The sequence below is a fragment of the Xenopus tropicalis genome, chromosome 3, assembly GCF_000004195.4.
Source record: "Xenopus tropicalis strain Nigerian chromosome 3, UCB_Xtro_10.0, whole genome shotgun sequence".
Lineage (NCBI taxonomy): Eukaryota > Metazoa > Chordata > Amphibia > Anura > Pipidae > Xenopus > Xenopus tropicalis.
Genome location: NC_030679.2, coordinates 69,362,006 through 69,378,904, shown reverse-complemented (window position 1 = coordinate 69,378,904; position 16,899 = coordinate 69,362,006). Strand labels below are relative to the sequence as shown.

The following is a 16,899-nucleotide window of genomic DNA, read 5'->3' as shown; positions in this document are numbered from 1 at the left end:
AATTACAGGAAGGCTCTCACATAAACTTAATTTTAAGCAAGTAGTTCTAATTTGAAAAAATGCTCTCTTTCACAGTTATAATAAAGCATTCATTTTTACCTGATAAACTTGACGAACCTGCATGAATCCGTATTGGTAGGAAAACAATCCTATTGGGTTGATATAATGTTGAAATTATTTTTTAGCAGACAACATTTGGTGATCCAAATTACAGAAAGATCTGGAAAATGGCTACCAGTCTTCCAAACTTTTTACATAAATCACTTCTGAGGTCGCAGTGTTGTCAGGGCTGAAACTAGGGGTAGGCAGAAGAGGTAGCTGCATGGGGCGCAACGATTGGGGGGTGCCAGGCAGGATCCTCTCCTGCCTACCCCTAGTCTGTGCTCCATTGTGCTTCGTATGTCACGAAAACTGTGCATGTGCGCCAAAACGCACAGGGGGGGAGTGCGCGATGCGCAGGTGTGCAGTTGCCTAGTGCGCCCCCGAATGTTGTAATTTAAGAACAAAGATGTGTTTGATACGAGTACACCTAACCACAAGCTAATTGATTTTTTTAAGGATATTTATCAGATATCAACCCAAAATGCCACTGTTTTTGCCCCATACAGAAACAGATACCACTCAACTTTACAAGAATGCTGTGTCTATAAAGTCTGCTATGGATAAAAAGTGATCTAGCAGTCTTATGGCCTGGTTCCTTTCAATTTTCTGTTTTCTCCCCTCCCCTACTCACTGCCAGAATTCTTTGGAGCAGAAAAGGCCATTATGGTTTTCTGAGTAAAAGCACACCATTGATTGGAGTAACTATAGACTTTTTTTCTTTTAAACAATGAGTTGTTTTGTAGACTGCTCCAATGTGCAAACTTGATTTGCAGCTCTGGTTTTCTGACAAGTGCTATGTCCGATTTCCTGCTATAGCTGGTAATTAGAGGCTGTGACTGTTGTGAATTCCTTACTTGCACTAACAAACTTTATGGTGGAGAGGCAATATATATATATAAACCAGAGGCTCTCTGACTTTGGTCAGGCACCCCCCTCTTTAAACTCATAACAAGGTTGCAAAAATATCTAGGGCAGTATTTTATGTTCACTCCAAACCTAACCCTAATTGACTTTCCAACTAGTTTTCCAGGAGTATCTATGAGAGCTAATAGCCATTCTACACAAAGTTGACTTTAACTGCAATACAGGTTGGGCCCATAGCCAATGCTCTCAACAAACATGCCTTATACTGAAACTAATGTTAATATAACACAAAGACCGGTCTTTATACAATTATTTGAATTTATTGAGTATGCATTGTGTCATAAAAAGTTGTGTAAAGTGCTCTATTGTTTGTAAAACCTTTTAGCAATGAAAATTCATACAAAAGTAAAAAATTGCTAAACAGCCAATCACGACTACCAAATTATCTCAAGCTAAGTGACAATGTTGCATGTGTGAAACCTTATAATACTAGATTTAAATATATATGTGTTTGTGCTTATACTTAAATGGGCAGATTTAGTGATTTAAAAAAGTGATTTACACAAAAACAGTGATTATTATCACACAACATAAAAAAAAAATAATTTCAGTCAGTGCAAACCGTATGGTTCACACTTTTTGGGTCAAATATTTCATTTGACAACAATAATAGAAAGGTAAATACCAGATAGATAAATTAAGAAGTTTATGGAAAACATTTTGGCCATGAAAAATGCGAGTGAGAATTTAAGAGCGGCACATCAAAAACAGATTACAGAATGCAGATAAGCAGACTAAATACAGTACACAGAATGCATACACAGATTTGTCATATGGTAAACACATTGCACACCAACAATGAGCAATACATGTGCAGAACCAAACACAAGATTTTACCTTTTCATTTTAATTTCCAAATGATCACAGGGGCATTAATTCTTCCTTTAGTAGAGTAGACATTGAAAGATTGGCACATACAGGTATACTCTGGTAATCTAGAATCTTACATTACATGGTTACAGTATTTTGTTCATTGTGGTCTTTCCCATCTGTAAGCATGGCTTTCTTCCACCCTCAACCTGGTTTCTTTGTCTTCGAAGCAGAGCCAGGAACGAGAGCCTTTTATTGCTTATATTAAATGGACAATCCTTTTTAAAAGCTTCATGACTTCCCAGTTCACAACATTCTTTTATATTTTTACTTTCTACAGAAATGCGTTCTTCAGTTAGATGCAGTTCTTTCAGCTCTTCAACCATATCCAGATCACAGTGTTGTAGATTTATTACAGAATCATCGGGAAGGTAGTTATTTTGTTGAATAAGTGAATGCAAACTTGTGCATTGATGGGTAATATTCACATTTGGTGTAGACGATAACCGGTTTAGTCTAGTTACTGCATTACTCTCCATATTCTTCTGTATGTCCTAAATAAGAAAATAAATGGCCTAATAAAACACTGTAGTGTATAAACTACTGCAACTGTTACAGTCTGCCAAGAGGCACACAACTTAAAAACTGACTATCATTCTCATTTTCTTTTTTTCCAATGATTTACAGAGCAATTTAAGAGTCTAGTTTCTACCAAGTGAGGGGACATTCAATGATTTAATGGTAGGGTCCGATTTCATCCTTATCCTTTCCCATTTCCATTTTAAAAACTAGTTGGATTTCAACCAAACAACTACAAGCTTAACATTTTATTTACCACCATAACATACGCATTAAAATGAAACAAACACACACTTCACATTATGTAAATCAAATAACCTTTGTTTTTTAGCTCTCCAGTATACTTACCCAAATTTTACATTATATGCTTTATCTGAGGAGGAGTAACTCTAAACTCAAACAATCCTCTAACATCCAACATTCATATTACAAGTAGATTTAATAGATTGTCCAAAATAGTTTTTAAATCCTTTAAAATATTTTAAATTATAGTTTTACACAAAACATTGATATAGTTCCCCTTCTACTCTTCAGTAGTTGGAAATAAATACTAGACAATTTAATAGTATTTAATCACTAGGAGATAATGTTTCCATGATGAGGAGTGAATCCTTATACTGCATGGCAACTTAGCATTCCAATTAAATCCATGCTGCTCACTACACTGGATCCTACACGGCTGAGCAGTATGAATTTGCATTAGCTGATAATTTGTCATGTTCTAGAGTATTTTATAAACCCGGGTTTTAAAAGGGATGAGCTGGTGACCCTATTCCTTGTGTATATTAATCTTTTCTAACCCAAACAAAGATAAAAAGATGGGGGAGCTGTTGTGGACAATAATGAAGGATTGGCGTATTACTGCTACTTCTGGTGGACTGGTTTAGTATGTTCAGTGTATCATATACATAATTTCTAGCCATGCCCCTTTTTGCAATTTAGTTCTTATTTTAAGCTAAAGTGTATTAATAATGAACCCTTTGGAAAACCATTGCAGATACTTGCTGGTCACTTGGATGGGGAGTATGAAACTAGATTTGATTTAGATGCCCCTATATTGCATGACAAACCAACCTGGTTCTGCTGATAGTTTCCTTTATTTACATCACCATTAAAAATGAAATACATAGGAAGCTGTGCTTCTCGTAGAAGGCTTTCCAATGTCTGCTCTTCTCGGAGAGCCATGTCCTCCTCCTTTAGAAAAAAGACAAAGAAAAAAATTATACTTGACAATAATATAATATTTACCAAGGTTATTCAGCATTTACATGTTTGCCATCCAGTATTCAAACCAGCATCAGACTTAATTACATTTACAGTACTTGCCTTAAGTATGGCTTCAGTATATTTCAACAGATTCTCAATACCTTGGAGTTCATTATGTTCCTTAACATCCCAGTCTTGTTGCCTTAGAGATAAGTAACAGTTTTACACTAACTTGACTCTTAAAAAGGAAAAACTATGTTCCTACAAGTTACTGTAATAACAAGAATATTAGGGACAGTGGCAAAAAAAACCCAAAAAACAGCATATTAGTTGAAGATAGAAATTAGACCTACTGCCATTGTAAAATAATTTAAATTGGCAAAAACTTGTTTTGGAAACATATAAAATAATTTATATATCTAAAATGATTCTTTATAAATGGAGCATTCAGTATTAAGTGATTTTATATTTTGATCAGTGATAAAGGTCAGTATGACCAGAAGAAGGCATTGAATTTATTAAAAAATACCAATAATACACAGGCACACTATTGTAGTCTTAGGTTAAAAGGTGAATTGATGGTCATAGACTTAACATTTTGTTGCTGGAGCATACACACAAAGCGCTCGTCGCCTTAATAAGGTACAAGACTCCCACTCAATACTGGGAGAGGTGAAAGTACTCAAACAGTATAAATGAGCTTTTGAAATACTGCAACACACAAAACAAGGGTAAGCACATAGCACCATAATTGCTATATTTACTAGAGCATAATTGCTCTAGTGAAAAGTATGTTTGCTTAATTCTAATGTGAAGACTAAAAGATTTTTTATTGTAAAAGGAATTTCTCATTTTCGTTTCTGAACTTTTCAAAGCTTTAAGGTTTTAGATAATGGGATCGGATTTATCAGTCATGGCCTTAATAATAATAATAATAATAATAATAAATAAAATGGTACATACCAATTTACAGAATTATCAAACATTCTTCTGGAAAGATGAAGGTCATAACTATCCCAAAAAACACTTGACTTGGTGTCAGGATCAGTTTGTTCACTAAAACTGGTAAGGAGAGAGTCACTTAATTCTAATGGAGATGCCCTTCCAAAGGACAGTTCAGTTTGCACACCACATTCTTTAGAGAGTTCAGAATACTTGTCTTGCATTTCCTTTGAGTTTGAAGGACTACTGGTTGATAGTCCTATTTCTCCCTCTTCTTTATCTTGAGTTTGAATAGAGACATCTTTCAGCAACTTATTGACTTTAGTTAATGGTTGCAATGACAATTTCTCTCCTCTAGTTCTACTTGACGTGGTAAAATCAGCCAATGGCAGCCGTAACAAAGGATTTAGGAGATTCTTGTGGTTTAAATCCTCCATACTGTAAGATTCTACTTTTATAGGTTCTAAATATTTATCAAGGTAGAATCTTGAGCTTACAGATTCACTGAGCACAGTTTTATTTGTTGTATTTGTAACTACATTGTAAGGAGAATATGTTTTCTGGGAATATGCATGCTCTGCAGTTTTCGGTTGCTTATGTTGAAAATTGGGATTGTGGCATGATAAACTGGAAAATATAATTTAAACACAAATATTGTCAAAAGAGATTTGATTGCTATGCACCTCTTTAAGTCTGGATTAAATGGACTTGCCACAATTATGAGTGGGAAAATTCTTTACTTAAAAGCTATTTACAAGAAGGTTTCTCCACAGGGCCGAACTAGGTGAAGGCAGAAAGGGCACCTTCCTAGGGCGCAATGACTGGGGCCTCAGGGAGGTACCTCTTCTGCCTACCTCTAAGTCCACACTCCTTGCCCCCACAGCTTGTTAATGCATGGCAACGAGTACGTGCTGTCAAGGTAGGGTAACGCAATGGGAGAGGAGAGGGGGCGGTGGGCGAGCTGGCCAGCCGGGCTGTCTAGGGCGCCCGGCACTGCTGTCCTGTTTTACTGGAAAAAATCATGAAACTGCAAACATTTGCAAAATAAATTGAAGTCAATGGGCATTTTTTCGCAGCTACTGCTTGACTTTTATTTATTTATTTTTTTTGCAGCCACTGAAGCATAAAGGTCCCCATACACGGGCCGATTCTAGCTGCCGATATCAGTCCCTTAGACAGATTCGGCAGCTAATCGGGCCGTGTATGGGCACTACCGACGGGACTGCCCGACCAATATCTGTCCTGAAATCGGCCATCTCTAATCTGGCAGGTTTAAAAATCTAGTCGGATCGGGGGCCGCATCGGCTCATTGATGCGGTACCCAAACCGACTTTGCCTATACCCGTCGTTATAATTCGATCGTTTGGCCCCAGGGCTAAACAATCAAATTAGCCTGGATTCTCCACATATTGCCCACCTGTAGGTTGGATATCGGGAGAAGATCCACTCGCTTGGCGACATCGCCAAGCGAGCAGATCTTAAGATGCATGGGGACCTTAAGGGCTTTTTTTCTTAGCAACACCTGCAGATACACCAGCAGATGTATTATGCCATACAAGGCACTAAATTTGCCCAGGTGCAGTATCCCATAGCTACCAATCAGCAGCGTAGCACTCACTGGTCACCTGTTTAAATGCAAACATCTTACTGGTTGCTATGGGTTACATAAAGCCTTTTATTACGTATGGGGGTTAGAAACCTACCTGTGATTTCAACATTCCCCTTCTAATAAGACAGCACTTGTCACTGATATTGCTCTGTAGTGTGCATGCCTTAACTATGCTACTACTCTAGGGAGTTTAGCTTATAAAAATAATATTAAAGGATTTATATAAAAGTTAGTATTTATAATCACACTAAATCAATATGTTCCATAAATTTTGCAGACCCCAGTTTTTTTCTACCTTTCACTGCACTTTTGATGACATCTTTCACGCAACGTGCCGTTCTTGGAGCTGAAATCCTAACATACAAAACAAAAAATCTTTTTCTTTAGACAGAATAAAATCATGTACATTAATAGCAATATTCAAATGGTAGTTCAGCCAACCAGGAAAAATGTAGAGACAAAGAATTGTGCTAACTCTCCTTTATGTTTGGGTGGGGGGGGGGGTATTTAAGTAATTAGTCTTTCACCCTCCACACATACTTCATATTACACGTATATGGAAACCATTACATTAAACAATGAACTTAAAACAACTTGGCACAGAAAAATCCATACAGAAAACCACACAAATCAAATAAATTCCAAGTAACGAAGACACAGTACAGTTTAAGAATATACAGAAAATAAAATTGCTGTATTCAGTATATTAAGCTAATGATCTACTCCTAAAAACAAAGATTTACATGTTTTGATTACAAATTCAAATAATTGTGTTCAAACAAATACAAAACAGACTATTGCCATCCTAATTAGGGCTCAGTGTACAGCCAGAGACCTACAACAAGGGTGAAACCTGTCTGTAGTAAGGATCTGATCAGCAGCTACCCAAGCTACCATAATACACTCTACCATTAATCACTATTGAAGGCTCAGTCTTTTTCTAGGGTGAGAGTCATGAGCTGACATTAGTACAGGACGTCTGATTGTGTGATGTTAGCAAGGCCTGTTTGTTATGCAATAGTAACCCCCATGTATGAATCGTGAAAGTTGCTTTTGAATTTTGACTGAGTAATAGACCCAACAGCTATACAATTCTGAAGCATATCAAAAGATTTAATACTTTGAAAGTCACTGTGTTTAAAGTCTCTCAAAACATTATAACCCCTAAATGTTAAAGAAAAAATAAACCACACACAAACAAATACATACAACACAAGTTTCTTTAGACCTCAAATATATCCTTTCTAAGGACTTGGGCCCAAATGTTCACAGGCATGTATATTCAAAGGCCTTTCTCTTAGCACCCACTGGTTATATCGATAGAAAGAATTTAGCATTAGAAAAAAAAATCATAATTTTATATAGGTCATAGTAATAGACTAAAATTAAGCAGACCAGGCCCTGGCAATGTGTGTGATGTACCTCTGCACAAATCCTAACAAGTTTTATATGGCAGTAAATTGAGACTTTGCAAACAGACTTCTTTCAACAAAAGTAAAAAAGACCATAGCGTCTATAGTTTTATTAAAGAAAGGAAAGTTTATAGGGGGACAAGAAAAAGAAAACATGAAGGGTATTCCTAATGTGCACATACCTGATATCCTGATTGTATGCATTTTTCTGTTTTTAACAAAACCTCTTCTTGTTCATAAATCTCTTTCCAGAGAAACTCCATTTTCTGAGCTGCATTCATTAATCTGAACACAGAATAAAAGAATTTTCTTTTACTGCCAGATGATTCACTGTTTTGTGTGAATCCTCTAATTAAAAACAATATTCTTAAAAAAAAGGAATATTGGGTTATTAACCATGTTCCAAATTAATATGGTTAAAATAAAGAAACATTATCAAGTTATCTCACCTATTAGAGGTGTACCCTGGCGTAACTATAGAGGAAGCAGACCCTGTGGTTACGAGGAGGGGGGGAGCCAGGAATGCAAGAGGGAAGCATTTGAAGTGTTTGCGCTGGGTCCCTCCAAAATAATGTTGCAGGGAGGCCTGGGTGCAATGTAGGTATTCCACAGGAGGTATATGCCCTTTACAGCATTCTTTGATATTACAAGGTACAGCCAATTAATGGAATGTGAAATATTCTGTACTGCCAAAAATGCACAACTTACTCCTGTCTGTAACAGAGAATATCAAAAAAGACATTCCTGAATATTGGTGTTCCAGGCACAGCTTGATATCCAAAGGCTTTCATCTTCTGCAATTTTTGCAAGAGTTCTTCACACTTCATAAGATTACCATCAATGGCAAAGCTCCTGAGGACATTTAAGAAGATACATTTTTCAACAAAATAGGCAAAAGTTACCTCAAAACACCTTTAAATATATACAGTATATATTTAGAATATACTTTCAATGATAAATTAGAAATTACTTTCAAAGGTAAAATGGAAATTCAAGAATCAAGCATTCAGTTATGTGATATTCCAATTAATCACTGGTAATGTGTCTCAAAATGGATGGTCTCCTCTGGATGAATAGATGGCCAGAATACAGTGAGTAAATTCAAGTACCGCTTAAATGATGTTGACCAAATCATTGACTGTATCAATCATTTCTAAAGTATATTGCTCATATATCTCTAATATAGGTCTAATAATCAAACTCCCGATTGCCATACCCCAAAACGCATCCTAAAAGATTTGTTGGAAAACACTGCATGCAGAAGTCAATGGCAGATGTCCCTTCCCTAGAGATTCCAATTTTTGACACTTTTTTTTGTGCTACAATTCAAAAAAGTCACAGCCATGTGACAAAGTAAACAAAAAAAAAACACAACATTTTCATGGAAACGAGTTTACTGGAATTTTAATTTTTTTTTTTGTAAAACTGCCCTTTAGATGGGGGGGGGGGGGTGTAAGCACACCAGGGTGCAAATTCAACATGGGTTACAGTTGATAGCTATATAGGCATTTTGATCAATTTCCAGCACAATATTATATTTATGTATAATTAGGAAAAGGTAGTAGTGGGTTACCCTATTATATACCACACCATCCTGAAATACACCTCTTACCCTCATTGGTGAATTTTTCCAATGATTGATTAGAATACCCTTTGCATTAGTTATGCCTGTTCCTAAATACACTTTCGCATATCACATCTTATCTTTCAACTGCCATTTATTTGCTATTCAATTACATTGCACAGTATTGCTACAAGCTGCCCTTAAACCCTTGTGAAATTGGGGATTCTACACTTCTACCCTGTATGTATCAGGACTACTTTAATCGTAAAGAAATCTTACTTACAGCTTTATAGAGAATAAAATGAATTTAGTATGCTCTGGTACTTTGGCCCCAGTAAATTGTTCATGAAAACAGGACAATTTCTCAAACAGCAGGCTACACTGGAAGTCAAATTCAGCCATTTCCTATATAAAGAAAAAAATTACAAAAAATAAAAATAAAAAGACAGTACCACCAATGCTAAAATATAAGGATAAAGATAAGATAACCCTATAGGGTTTATAAAATATATTCATAGCGGTTTTAGGGTTAACAAGCAAAACATCCCTTCAATTGTTTGGTGTACTAGCAAGACACTAACAAAATCCTCATGAATCACCATGTCAGCAAGTGTGCACCAATCAAGCTCTACTCGTGAGCAAGTCAGTAATAAGGAGTCTGCTAGTTCAGGCCACATTGGTGTAGATTGAAAAGAAGCAATATGCAAGCTTTTAAAGTTATTCAATGGTTTGGATTAAAATTTGTACATTTATAGCCACAATATCCTAACATATATTGCAATATCCAACATCAAATGCAGGGAAACAGAAGGCTTACTTTCCAAAAGTCCATCCTCTTCTGATGTTCATCTTGTAAAGAATTAACAAATGCAACAGAGGAAATTTCATGACTGTATGTGAAAGGCCCAAAATCTGTGTTTAAAATAACCATCTACAGAAAAATAAAGAAAACATACATTATTGCCAAAACTAAGGTTAAGTTTTTAAGGGACATATTTTTGGTATATTAAAGCATTAACCCTTTAAGTGCCAGCCGAATTCGTCATTTCGGTTCCCCCCAGTGCCAGACGTTTTTTAAGCATTTTGTACTCATTCGCTTTAACAATGTTTTTTGGTAGGAAAACCTCCATGAAACTAGGGAAATTATATATCGTTTTTTTCGTCACTAATTGGGCTTCGACATACATACCAAATTTTATAACTTTTCTGGAGATATGATGTGTATTTTGGGTGAATTATGTAAAAAAAAAAAAAATTATGAAAAATTTCTGTATATTTTGAGTTTTTTTTCCATAGAAAAGTTAATTTTACAAACTTTTTTTTGTTGTTTGTAAAAGCCCTGATACTCCCAAGTCCAACGATACCAAATATGTGGTGGTACCCCACAGTTCCTGTCCAGAAGTAACCCCCAAACTAAAGCAATACTTAGTACAATATCACACCAGAACAAAGCGGAAAAGCGCTTGTAACAGTTGATGCAGCATAACTTATATGTAAATCTAAAATATCCCCTCATGTTTGGTATCTTTAGAAACTACAGACCTTCAGGTTTCTAGGTGCAATGTAGTTTTCACTAAAAAGCCAAATACCTTTTGTCAGTGCATTGTGAAATTTGGAAGTTTTTTTGACATTTTTTTTTTTTTCTAAAACGTAAACTTGGACGCATGATCAAATGTGGATTTGACAAAAAAAAATCTCATAAAAATTTTCTAACAAAGGCAAATTTGAAAGACAAATTTCTACTGAATAAAATGATGCCCCATATGTATGGGTGCACATAAAGACATGGGCACCAAACACTCCAAAGCAGGGGCAATGCACAAGGGCAATTACAGCTAAAAATGTGGGTGCTGTGCTCTATGTGCACTACCTGCAGTTTTTCAGTGTTAACCCCCCCTACTTGTGAAATAACCCCCACAAACTATATATTTCTGAAAAGTGCACACCTTCAGCTATTCAGAGACACCACTCTCCTCTTTCTACATGGAAAATTGTGGCCGCAGTCCCTTGCAGAAGTCAGCGCATTGGTCAGAAATCAAGGAAAAAACAGACACAAACCTAGATTTCTCCCCAAAATCTCCATGGCAACTACCAAAAACTTACTAAACATCAATCTGCAAGTTCCCCTGAATAAAACGATACCCCATATGTATGGGTACACATAAAGACGTGGCCACCAAATGCCCCAAAACAGGGGCAATGCATAAGGGGGGGGCTGTGCTCTACCTGCAGTTATTTAGTCTAAACACCCCCATACCTGTGAAATAACCCCCACAAACTATATATTTCCAAAAAGTGCACACCTTCAGCTATTCAGAGACACCACTCTTCTCTTTCTACATGGAAAATTGTGGCCACAGTCCCTTGCAGAAGTCAGCGCTTTGGTCAGAAATCAAGGAAAAACCAGATACAAACCTAGATTTCTCCCCAAAATCTCCATGGCAACTACCAAAAACTTACTAACCATTAATCTGCAAGTTCCCCTGAATAAAACGATACCCCATATGTATGGGTGCACATAAAGACGTGGCCACCAAATGCCCCAAAACAGGGGCAATGCATAAGGGCAATTTCAGTTGAAATTTTGGGGGCTGCGCTCTATGTGCACTACCTGCAGTTTTTCAGTGTTAACCCCCCCTACCTGTGAAATAACCCCCACAATCTATATATTTACGAAAAGTGCACACCTTCAGCTATTCAGAGACACCACTCTTCTCTTTCTACATGGAAAATTGTGGCCGCAGTCCCTTGCAGAAGTCAGCGCTTTGGTCAGAAATCAAGGAAAAACCAGATACAAACCTAGATTTTGGTCAGAAATCAAGGAAAAACCAGATAAAAAACCTAGATTTCTCCCCAAAATCTCCATGGCAACTACCAAAAACTTACTAAACCTCAATTTGCAAGTTCCCCTGAATAAAACGATACCCCATATGTATGGGTGCACATAAAGACGTGGCCACCAAATGCCCCCTAACAGGGGCAATGCATAACGGGGGGCTTTGCTCTACCTGCAGTTTTTCAGTGTTAACCCCCCCTACCTGTGAAATAACCCCCACAATCATATATTTACGAAAAGTGCACACCTTCAGCTATTCAGAGACACCACTCTTCTCTTTCTACATGGAAAATTGTGGCCGCAGTCCCTTGCAGAAGTCAGCGCATTGGTCAGAAATCAAGGAAAAACCAGATACAAACCTAGATTTCTCCCCAAAATCTCCATGGCAACTACCAAAAACTTACTAACCATAAATCTGCAAGTTCCCCTGAATAAAACGATACCCCATATGCACATAAGTACATGGCCGCCAAACCTGAAAATGCATAATATTGGGGCTGCACTCTATGCACCCCTTTTTTTTTTGCCTGCACCCGAATGAATGGAATACGCTCGGGTGCAGGCACATGTAGCCGATATACGCATGAAAACGCGTGAGAATGCAAAGTCTCGCGTTTTCATGCGTATATCGACTACATGTGCCTGCACCCGAGCGTATTCCATTCATTCGGGTGCAGGCACAAGTAGCAGGCGTAGGGCTGAATTTTCGGCAAGCGTTTTTCCACTTGCTGAAAAAATCAGCCCTACGCCATGTGTGGCATCAGCCTAACCCTTGGCAATAGAAACTACCAGAACAATCTTAGCACCTCTGGACCTTTCTAGAACAACTGAAATCAAATGAAGTTAAAATGGAATAAAACCACTAAAAGCAATCAAAGAACAATAATTGCAATGAAATCGGTGATCAGAGCCCTGGATCCACCAATGTCACTGCAAAAGCAACCTTTTTGGGGCACTAAATACACAATAAAGAACAATGCAAAGATAAAACACCATAAAATCAGTAAATTCAAATAAAAACCGCTCAAACCAACAGAAGAATAATTATTGCAATGAAATCGGTGGTCAGAGCCCTGGATCCACCAACGTCACTGCAAATTCAGCACCCAATAGCAATACAAAAGTTATAGTGCAATAGAATAATTCAAAAACAGAAATCAATTATGAAAATGCAAAAAAAACACTAAAATGCAACCAAATAAATCAGATAATTATAGAGCAAGATCAGAAATAAAGTTTTAGTAAAAAAAAAAGACTGCCAGAGAAAGCAAAGAAAGAAAGAAAAGAAAAGAAAGAAAGAAAAAAAAAAAAAAAAAAAAGTGTAAGTGTAAGTGTGTGTGTAAGTGTCTGTGTGTGCTTGGGAAAGTTGTAAATAAGTGTGTATGTGTACAAAAGTGTAATAATGACAAAGATAGAAGAAGAAATGAAAAAAAAAAAAAAAAAAAATTTTAGACAGTTGAGATAGAAATAAGCAAAATAAACAGTGGTTAGAGAGTTGTAGTTCAGCTTACACAATGCAGGCAGGCGATCAGGGCGACCAATCTGGCAGGAAGGCAGCAGGAAGGCAGCAGGGGGGCTCCAGCAGTCTCACGTGGCAGCAGAGTGAAGAGGCGACGGCGGGGGCGGCGACAATTAAAGGGACAGCAGTGGACACGTCATCAATGCGTGTCCACTGCTGTCATTGGCTGAGGACCCGGATCGGCGGCGCTGGGGGACCCGGATCGGTAAGTATGACCTCTTATGCTCGTTGCCTAGGGGGTTGTGCAGGCTTTACAAGCGCTGCGCTGCTTTAAAAGCGAGCGCAGCGCTTGTAAACCCGTTAGTGCTGTAGGACGTAGATTCTACGTTCTATGGCACTTTGGTCCCTTGGTACCTAGGACGTAGAATCTACGTCCTATGGCACTAAAAAGGTTAAGTAAGCCAAATCTTAGAACGCATCTCCATATAAATAATCGTCAGGTTATTGTCCCTTAAAAAGGCTAGCTCCTTTCCACATATTTGAATCATATACAGGTATGTGACCTATTATCCATAATGCTTGGGACCTGAGGTTTTCCGGATAAGGGGTCTTTCCGTAATTCGGATCTCCTACCTAAAGTCTGCTAAAAATATTAAACAGTAATTAAACCCATGAGGATTGTTTTGCCTCCAATACAGATTAATTAGATCTTAGTTGGGATCAAGTACAAGGAACTGTTATATTATTACAGAAAAAAAGAAAATCTGAATTGTGAATGTGAATTAGTTGATTAAAATGGAGTCTATAGTAGATGGCCTGTCCGTAATTCGGACCTTTTTGGGTAGTGGGTTTCCGGATAAGGGGTTCGATACATGTACAAACGGTTCCTGGAATATTTATCTCAATTTCTCCACTGAACCAAATATAAACACTGAGTATGCGGGCAGCCAGGCAGTAGTTACCCATCAAGTGATATGGCTGCACAGAATAAGACTGGCCCAATGTGCAACGTACAGCATAAGTGGGATGGGTAACATATTTTCAATGATTATAAATAGCAGTTACCATCAGAAAACCAAAAAAAAAACACTATTATTGTGAAATTTTAATGGTCATAAGTGTAAAGAAAAAAAGCCTATACAAACAAGAAATCTGGTACTTCACTTGATGCTTTAGTCAATATAGGAGCAGTCTAGAAATTCACATACCTTCAACAGTTGGCATGTATTCTTTAGCCATTCCTGGGGAATAAACAAGGACAAAAAGCATATGTATGGTCAGATTGAATAAAAATGTTCTCACAAGTTTTAAAAAGGCAGTATACCCCTTTAACATGAGTATACCCCTTCTCAACATAAGTTCAAGGCATTCAAGGCACAAACTTTTTTTTTTTTTTTTTACTATTGTTAAATTATATATATTTTTGCTTATTGTTTTAAATTAAGAAAAACCTATGTTATTTTATGAGACAAACATAATTATTAATGGTTGACAAATAGAACTCACCATTTGATAAATTCACTTCTAAAAATCCCATAGGAACAAATAGAATGTGGGTGAGTTTATGTATTAAGCTCTAAATAGGGATGGTGAAAAAATTTGCTGCGTGACAATAAATTGGTGTGCACAGTTTTTTTTTACGCGTGTCATTCTTTTTATTCGTGGGTCAAAGAAAGCGACATACACAGCAATTAATTATTTCGCCAATCCCTGGCTCTAAACTCACATTTTGATAAATCTGCCCCAAAATATGTTTTTAAAAATACTGCAAAGAATCATTGGGAAACCTATTTTGCATTCTGCATTTGAAATTGTGTTCATGTATTGTGGGTTAAATAGGTGTGGCCCCATCCTGTACTGGTGCAGTTAATAAGTTTATGTACTTACATCTTTAAATTAGGATGTGTTACATCTATTCTCTATATGTTTGAACAGTCATTTGTTTGGATGCATGAAAAAAGCTTCACTGAATAATGTGCAGCCTTACAACATGTACATAAGGTGATTGCTAATTGCCTACTCAGTATGTGGAGTTTATACAGTATGGCATAAATAAAAATCAGCTGAGCAGACAATTATGCACACAATACATCCACACACAGTGTTTATACCAGATGTAACTTGCTTGTGATTATACTTTGACACTTTAAAAAAAATCACATCACTCACACAATGAATTGAGTTTATGGGTTCATAGAGGTTTTCACCCATGAGCTTCCAATCTCTAGGGAGGTAATAGATTTACTGGGGCTAACAGTGGGCAATTTTTTGCTAGCACAGTAATCTGTAGCAACCAGTCAGCACTGACCTGTCTAATGCAGGTATAAAAATAACTTACCATTTATCTTTTATGATTTACACTAGTGCAATTTTGCCCTGTGTTCCCAGATGAGCCTCAAAAATGACAAGATTGGGATTAAACTAAAAAAATATCCAATGCTTACTGAATCAAATAAATCTGTTGCAAGTTGCATATTACAGCACACAATAAATGCATTATTTTAAAGCACTCACCTTCAGAATGCTTACTTGTTTAACCACATATTCCAGCATTTGTCAAATTTGATAGAGCACAAGCTAAGTATATGGGAAAGAAATGTACCAACACATATATAGGAGGCACAGAATAAAATATTGCCAGAAAACACTAATTAAGTTAATTACATTAGCCTAGGTAAGTAGTACCTCTGTTCAGAGCAACTGCTAAACTAAGCGAAAATGTAAGTGCTAAACCAGCATCATTTGAAGATATTTATATAACAAAAAAAAAACCATTACATTTCTAATCAGCTATCCACACATTTGGAACTTAATAAAATGGCACTAAAAAGGGGGGAGAAAAGTCTGAGATATTCAATAAATGTATACAAGTTACCCATAGCAACCTGTAAAAATGTAGTTTTAAGTGTCTTAGGGCAATTACAAAAGAGTCTTTTACTGCATTTCCCTGCATTTTTATGCTTTCAAGGAAGGAAGAATATAGGCTATTATTTTTTATTAGATTGTACTCATTGTGGCACTTCCAAACGCTGAAAGCAGGTAGAACACGACCTAATACATTCCATCTGCATGCGATTCTTGCCTGCTGCACAATGAGTATGACGTGATTGAAAAAAGGGGCTGAATTTACATGTGCATTTCCTTGTGGTGGAATGCATGAAAGCTTCACTGCAAGGGAATGCAGAACTAAACACCTGTGTATAATACGGTCCACTTGCAGGAGAATGCAGGGCAAACGCCCATGTATAAGAGCAATTATGTAAAGGAGAACTCAGGGCAAAACGCCCATGTATAAGAGCCCTTATATAAAGGAGAACTCAGGGCAAAACACCCATGTATAAGAGCCCTTATGAAAAAATCTGCAGTTAAATTGGAGTAAATAGTTTTTTTCCACCAGAAAATCATTAAACAATAAATTCATAATCTTCTGAACTCTAATTTAATTTTACTCCAATC

The 16,899-nt window shown here is 36.9% G+C and overlaps 1 protein-coding gene across 4 annotated transcripts; it reads right to left on the bottom strand.

Moving 5' to 3' along the window:
* Positions 1–1,264: 1,264 nt before the first annotated feature.
* germes (uncharacterized LOC779566) lies at positions 1,265–16,529 on the bottom strand. Of its 4 annotated transcripts, XM_031898982.1 has the most exons (12): positions 15,958–16,529; positions 14,652–14,684; positions 9,966–10,079; positions 9,432–9,553; positions 8,293–8,436; positions 7,767–7,869; positions 6,468–6,526; positions 4,585–5,190; positions 3,742–3,823; positions 3,490–3,609; positions 1,983–2,390; positions 1,271–1,917 (listed from the first exon to the last, which is right to left on the bottom strand). In XM_031898982.1, the coding sequence occupies exons 1-11, from the start codon at positions 15,994–15,996 to the stop codon at positions 1,983–1,985; spliced, it is 1,830 nt and encodes a 609-aa protein (XP_031754842.1). In that variant the 5' UTR covers positions 15,997–16,529; the 3' UTR covers positions 1,271–1,917. The 4 variants fall into 4 exon arrangements, with proteins under 4 accessions (XP_031754841.1, XP_031754842.1, XP_031754844.1 ...); XM_031898981.1 differs by having other exon boundaries at positions 1,265–2,390; positions 15,958–16,528; XM_031898984.1 differs by having other exon boundaries at positions 1,271–2,390; positions 4,585–4,683; positions 15,958–16,522.
* Between the last annotated feature and the right edge of the window lie 370 nt (positions 16,530–16,899).

Bases quoted from the DNA above. Each gene is read 5' to 3' on its own strand.
- germes (XM_031898982.1), bottom strand. From the start codon at position 15,996: ATGCTGGAATATGTGGTTAAACAAGTAAGCATTCTGAAG. The intron at 14,685-15,957 runs GTGAGTGCTTTA...TTTATTCCCCAG, and splicing joins AACAAGTAAGCATTCTGAAG to GAATGGCTAAAGAATACATG. The intron at 8,437-9,431 runs GTAAGTAAGATT...AAATGTCCTCAG, and splicing joins ATTTTATTCTCTATAAAGCT to GAGCTTTGCCATTGATGGTA.